Raw genomic sequence first — 7,337 nt, 5'->3', positions numbered from 1 at the left:
TGTAATTGATTAAAATCTATACATTAAGTATGCAAGCCTATTCACACTAACTGTAAAGCAACTTATTTTCGCAAATACCTTATTTCGTGTTTCCCCCTTTTCTACCCATATTAACAGCGATTTAATTTCTCGATTTTCATCTGCACTGGGTGTAATTAGACAAGGTAAGATCCAAGTTCTCAATTGTCGCAAAAAATTATATATTTGCTTTATTTTTTTCTCGAGAAAGTTTTGCAAAAATAAATTGGTGTTCAGAAGCCTTCAAGTTAGTAGTCAAGTGTGGAATATCTCTGTCGAACTGTATTAAGATAGTTGATACATTAGTTCAATGTAATTTCAAACACGTTAAGATATGTGTTTTCCTATTCATAAAGGAGAAGGAATTCTTGTGTCTCAAGGCAAGACAACTGGACAGAGTTCTACCTATCAACATTATGAATCAAGACTAGGCGTTGACGGAGTAAAAGAACCATACAATCACTTTCATACACTTGTTGAACTCGAGCCTTTCTGGTGGGTCAATCTCGGTCAAGTATACAAGATACAGAAGGTGGTCAGTACAAATCGGAATGCATGTAACCAGTGTAGTAAGTAGACATTTGTATGATCAGATGTTTTGTGACCTTTCTGAATTAAAAATATATGTGTCTGCTTCTACCCTTCAGGAGCACCTGAAATCATCCCCAGTTTTAGTTGGGGTTTGTGTTTCCAATTTTTTAGTTGTGTTTAATTTTCTATTCTTTGTTTGTCTCTTTCTCTTTTAGCTAGGCGTTGTTAGTTAATTTTTCGATTTATGAGTTTGAAGGATCAGATTCAACATGTTATTACCGTCTGACCACATACAAACATAAAATGAGATTTACAGAAATAAACATTTAATACTATAACATTTGCATTATATGCAACAATCTCAAAAAGATATATGACAGACTTTTAAGACACAATATAAACATATTTATACACATTTACAACTAATATTTACATAATACAACTATACTAAACGAAAGTAAAACATTTATTTCTTAAATAACTAAGGAGTACAATACTGTTTCTTCTCAATAGAATATTGTTGCTGGTTTTGGCAACTAAAGAAAAAACATACATTGTAGTTTTAAAAAAAAAAACATTTTCGTCGTTATCTGATAAAAGATTAAAACGTCCAGTAAAATGTATAGCTTCATGTATCACTATTCGTCTTTAATCTACATATTAGTAGGGATTTTAAAAAAAACATGACGTTATTCTTCAATATTAGAGCTACAGTTAAAACATGTCCTAACGTGAACTTCAGTTCTTTCAACCCTTCAAGTTTCAATCATTGAAATATTGCAAAAAAACCTTTTGTTTGTATTGACAGAACATTTTTCAAATACTAAATCAAAGTACAATAGTTATCTTTAACTATTTTTAAGTCCTCAACTTACTTTCCGCTGCATATCCAAAACTTTGACTTGAACTTATAAACTACCTCTTCTTTCATTTGTTTAATACAATTAATGTTCAATTCTCAAAAATGACAGTACTAGTCATAAATGAACAATTTTAACATCTCAATACCTCTAAAGCTACCGTTTTTAATGATAGTATTACACTTTCGTATGTACAAATTTATCCAATGGAATTTATTACGGAACACCTAGCCCAGTGTCTCAAGACACTTGAATATTATTTAACGCATTATGGTTTCAACCCATATCACAGGCTATGGCATCATTTTGTGTAAAAATAATCTCATGGGCCTATTTTGGACTTCATTAATGAAATAAAATTCCCTGGTTCCCAAAATACCTACACAATCACTAATAACCATACCATTAAATCGTACAGTATTGAAGAAGACAAATTGTGCTGGAAATCACCATGTGTTTTCAAGAGTACATAAACTTTGAACTTATATCTATATTTTTCATTTTGTTAAACAACAAAAACCTCTATTTTTTTTTAGTAATTTACCTGTTTTAAAGTCCATAAAAGCTAAAGATGTTGATAATTTTTGTACTTTTTCCTGGTTTCTATTTTTGATGGTATAGTGTTTATATAGTTGCACACTTCAGTGATTCTGTTTCGAACGAGAACAGCGGTATATTACTGTTTACTCAATTGTACTTTTGATTTTCATAAAACCATTTTACTCATCGTTAATTATCTCCCTTTATCTTATTCATTTGAGTCATCTTTTATATGCATATACTACAATACATTTTGTATGCGAATGTAGCTAAAGAAATACCCCTATATATTAAGGGATCTCTATGATCGGATGTAGAACATTATGGTATAGGAGTTATAAGTCCCTTATTAAACGTATTTGGTACATTACCAGAACTGAAACACAAGTAAAATAATGTATATTAAATATTTCAAATAATCATTATAAAAAACATATTTTCTCATTAAAGATTAAAACGTTCAGTAAAATGTATAGCTTCATGTATAATTTATGAAAAATAGAACTAGTCTTGCATGACTCAGGTTGGATATGGTTAAAACACTTTTACATTTTTTTGCATTTATAACAACTTTATGATATCTATGTTATGAACTTCATCTATGATAATGTCCTTATGTAAATCAATACAAACAATGTGTTTAACATATACAAATTTTCGACCTTTCGATTTTTCACATTATATAAAACATGTGTATTCTTTAGATTGCTCATGGTATAATGTCATTATGTGATAGATAAATAGAACTTATTTCATTAAGCATATAACAATTGGTTTCGAATTCCCTACATAATACAAAATCAACTGGTATATGTCTTGGACTAAAAGGACCTGGCCGAGTACAATTATTACATATAACACTAGATAGTTAATAGTGTTCTATAACTTCGAAATGTTTATATTGACATACACTGTCCTACGGCACAACACAGTAATCGACAACTGATGATCCTTTTATAATAACAGAAACATATTTCAAAATATCATGGATAGGATATTGCCCATTCAAATCACAATAATTCACAGTTTATAAAAGTTCACTTAATATTTCATCACATCTGTTGGCTTTCAAATCGATAATTTGACGCTCACTTAGTTGGTCTATTCCCTGAATGAAATCGATGTAATTACCGAATCGACTGTTTAAATTATTCACATTAATAGAAAGAGAGGTATTGAATACTTTTGCTCCACTAAAACACTAAAGAAATTATCCGCATTTACGTATTGTGTTGAGAATTCTGGGGTAGATAGACGACACATACATAAACACATTTAAAGAGTTTTTCATATATGCTAATTTTACCAACTCCAACTCTAACTCATTTTCCTTTGTTACCTTAATCAATTCTTATAGTTCCTTTTTCAATAGGAGGCCTACTGCATCTAAACATCTATAAGTAACCATTTGCGGTTTTCAAGCCATAATTACTTATTCGTACAAATATCATTATCATTTGCCAAGTGCGTTTAAGCTATGCCGATTATAAACAAATGAAGTTAATTAATATATATTGCATGGGAAACAACCTCTTCCTAGTATATGTCTTCTTCCATGTCCATTAATTTTATCACTTTTGTTGATATTTACATCAAATGATCCACTATTATCTTTAGAGTTGTCATGGTGTAGTGTTCCCATTGAGTCTCTATATTTTTGTGGTTTTCAAGATGCGTCAATTGTTTTACCACTGTTTTATACTTAATACAATGGGAAATTGAGAATTGAAATTGGGAATGTTTCAAAGAGACAACAACCCGACCATGCATGGAACAGAAAACAGCAGAAGGTCACCAACAGGTCTTCAATGCAGCGAGAAACTCCTGCATCCGGAGGCGTCTTCGGCTGGCCCCTTAACAAATATACACTGTATATAGTAGTTAAGTAATAACGGACGCCATACTGAACTCCAAATTGTACACAAGAAGATAAAAATAAAAATAATACAAGACTAACAAAGGCCAGAGGCTCCTGACTTGGAACAGGCAATGCGGTGGGATTAAACATGTTTATGAGATCTCCACCCTCCCCCATTACCTCTAGTCAATGTTTAAAAGTAAACGCATAACAGTCAGTGACAGTACGCACATTAAAATTCGGTTCAAGAGAAATCAGAGTCTAATTTGTCTTTTTTCCATTTCATGGAGTATAGATCTGTAATCAAAATCTAAAAAAACAATTTCTCGAGGTAAACTGTTTTCTATTTACACATCTCTGAATTTATTAGATTTTCTTAGAACTGGTTTTGCTTATAGTATCGTCGTTATGTTGTCTATATTTGCAACTTCCACAAGTATTATCATAGTTTTTCTTGTCTTTTCAACCTTTGGAACTGCCTTATTTATATTTACATTTGTCAGTTTCAACCCGTCTATGACCATGAAATCTACTTCGCTTTTCAAACTTTTTTTAACTACTTCGCTTTTAAAACTGCACCGGTGTCATATGAATATTCTCGGAGATCAACCGCTAGATTTTGTATAACAATATAATGCGGCCTTGGGCTCTGTTTCTTTTTCGTTAGTATTTCTATTATTTGGTATATATTCCACATATATACGATTTAGCAAGTTTTTCGAAATCATTTAATTAATCTATTTATGAACGTTCCATGTCACTGCCTTTGCCTCCCTCCCCTTAAACTCTATCTTCTGTGATTACCGTGTTGAATTTTGCTGTTTAATTTCTTTCTACGTAACTTTCAATGTCAGTTATTCTTTTCTGAATGTAATGTTGTTGACTTATGCTTTTGCAGCAGTAGTAATGGGTATACAGTTTTCTTATGGTAAATTTTAAAAGTACGGGTATAAGGGTGTTTACCGCCACTACTTCTTTTACGTATTTTGTGGCGAAATTTGTAATAAGCAGCTCAATAACTCAGGATTTATGTAACCATGTCTACTAGTTTGCATTATACTATATATTGTAGTCAATGTATTAATTCTAAACGAGAATACTTTGTAAACAAAGGGAGCTTATTTTTTTTCCAACCACCATTATTAAGTGCAGACTATTATCCTCGCCGACTCTCTTGAATGTCCTTCTGGTATCTTGAGTCCCTCTCCCCTTAGATTACTAGCTTCTTTTATTAATCATGCCGATTAAAGACATTCCACAAAAGTCGAGTCACATGTTAATTTCAGCGACAAAGTCTAAAATTCTCTACAGAGTGAGATATGTGCATGAATCAACAAAATCAATTCCGTAACAATGAATATTCTTTGTTGTAGATGATCGACTCAAGAAAATGGTTATTTATGTCGGAAATAGCTTAGATACGTGTCAAATGAAGCTATGTGGTCAGTTCATTGGTCCAGCTGCACCTAAACAGATCATAGTTACACCATGTTTTGCATTACCAGAAGGACAAATAGTAAAATTAACCAGTGTTAATACCGCAGCACCAGATTACTTTCATCTTTCCGAAGTTGAAGTGTATGGTTTTTAGTGTGACTTTATATAATATAAAATTGATTTTATTATGTCTATTTCTATTTAAGTATTGAAAAAATTGAGCTGTCAAATGTATAGTAATGATTAATGTTTATACATAATCGCAATTGTAGTAGACGAACCAGTACAGGACACTTTATCTGAATGGATCAAAAGTATTCTATTAAACATTCAGAAGCGCATGCAGAAACTACGATGTAGTATGAACACAGGGGTTTCTCACCCATTCAAGAGCCCGGATGTTGTGGATGCGTTATTATTATTTGCAATGTTTAATAAAAGAGCTTATAATAAACAGCACAACTTGTACTATTTCATATTCTTAAAAGTCATTTATAAAGGATGAAATTTTACAAAACCATCAATCTTTCCTTCTTTCATTTGGATTTAACATCAAAGAAAACGAACAAATATACCATCGTTATACTGGATACCAAAACTTCAAAAAACTCCATATAAAGAACGATACATAGCTGGATCATTAAAATGTTCGCTTACACATCTTTTTTAAGTGTAGAATTCTATTCTTTATGCTGTAAAATATGTCCTTCGAAAATATTATGATGAGATATCTGACTATATCTAGTGATGCCAATCAGATGTGGATTTTCGTAAATTCTAACGATCTACTGCTAAATATCAGATCACAATCTTTGCAATGTTGCTGCAGCAACATTCAGTGCTTTGATTTTTCTACGATATTCACTAGTATTCCCTATTCTCAATTTAAAAGATAGACTTCATAATCTCATATAACAGAATTTTTTCTGGAAATCAATGGACTCGAAGATATAAATTTGTTTTGTGAAGAACCACTCTGAATCTGTTATAAAAATGTGAAGACACATACACATACACTTACATATACGCATACACATACACACACAAACATACATATACACAGGCACATACAAATACAAATTCAAATACGAAAACATTCAAAAACAGAATGAAACAAAAAGATCTTTATGACAAAACTACCCCATAGCTGGTTGGAAGGATGCTTCAAAATATAGATTCAAAATATTACTATTTATATGTTGAGTAACGGATAATGATTAAAAACTTTTATTCTCAATAGAATTTAATCGTATTTGTTATGTCAGGATTTTTATAGCCGACTATACATGTTCAATACATACTGATAGTAAGACGGTCATTTTCACTAAACTAGTACACACTTTTTGTTAAGGGGCCAGTAGTTGAATCAAATTGAGAATGGGTATGGGGAATGTGTCGTTTCCGGGTACGGGCTTTTCTCGTTGTGTTAAAGACTCATGGGTGGCCTTTGTTGTTGTCTGCCATTTTGTGTGTTGTTGTCTCTTTGACACACACCCCCATTTCAATATGCTATTTTATAAAGTGGATTCAGTCATTTTACCTTATAATGATTCATATCGAGGTAAATATGTGTATGCAAGGTAAATTAATATAATCATTGTGTGTTTTTAACAATGCATGTGAGGCCTATAGATTCACTACGTGATCTATTAATATCATGTTTGCTCGAGATATAAGGAAAACACGACTGAATCTAGCAATTGAGAGCATAAGAACCAACAGGCAACATTATATTGGTATAACAGTCATAATTCAACCAGTTTTTTTTGTAAAATGTTCCCTTTGTCCACAGCAATAGCTGAAAATATATTATAATTAAATACGCCAGTATAATATTCTGAAGAGTCATGTATTGTCAAAATGCGCATCTGGTGCAGGAAAAAATGGGTTCCGTTAATGTTTTTAATACCACTGGGTCGATGCCTCTGTTTGTAGACTGTTAATCCTGATGGTATCACCAGCCCAGTAGCCAGTACCTCAGAACTGGCACGAAAATACGGCTTTTTTGTGTTATTAAAGTTTGCTGTTACAAAATGTTTGAAATTGTTACAAATTAAGGAATGTATCTCCCTCATGCAAAGCTTTGATTTTTT

At 31.8% G+C, this 7,337-nt stretch overlaps 1 protein-coding gene across 1 annotated transcript; it reads left to right on the top strand.

The window, feature by feature from the left end:
* Positions 1–352: 352 nt before the first annotated feature.
* LOC134687852 (fucolectin-7-like) lies at positions 353–5,398 on the top strand. Its single transcript, XM_063548310.1, has 2 exons — positions 353–587; positions 5,181–5,398. The coding sequence occupies exons 1-2, from the start codon at positions 353–355 to the stop codon at positions 5,396–5,398; spliced, it is 453 nt and encodes a 150-aa protein (XP_063404380.1).
* Positions 5,399–7,337: the final 1,939 nt, after the last annotated feature.

This window comes from Mytilus trossulus, chromosome 10 (genome assembly GCF_036588685.1).
Source record: "Mytilus trossulus isolate FHL-02 chromosome 10, PNRI_Mtr1.1.1.hap1, whole genome shotgun sequence".
Classification (NCBI taxonomy): domain Eukaryota; kingdom Metazoa; phylum Mollusca; class Bivalvia; order Mytilida; family Mytilidae; genus Mytilus; species Mytilus trossulus.
Note: the sequence above shows the minus strand (reverse complement) of the source record. Positions and strands in the feature narration are given on the sequence as shown.

Excerpts from the sequence above, each read along its gene's own strand:
- LOC134687852 (XM_063548310.1), top strand. The coding sequence starts at position 353 with ATGTGTTTTCCTATTCATAAAGGAGAAGGAATTCTTGTGTCTCAAGGC. Across the intron at positions 588-5,180 it reads GAATGCATGTAACCAGTGTA|ATGATCGACTCAAGAAAATG; the intron begins GTAAGTAGACAT and ends TCTTTGTTGTAG.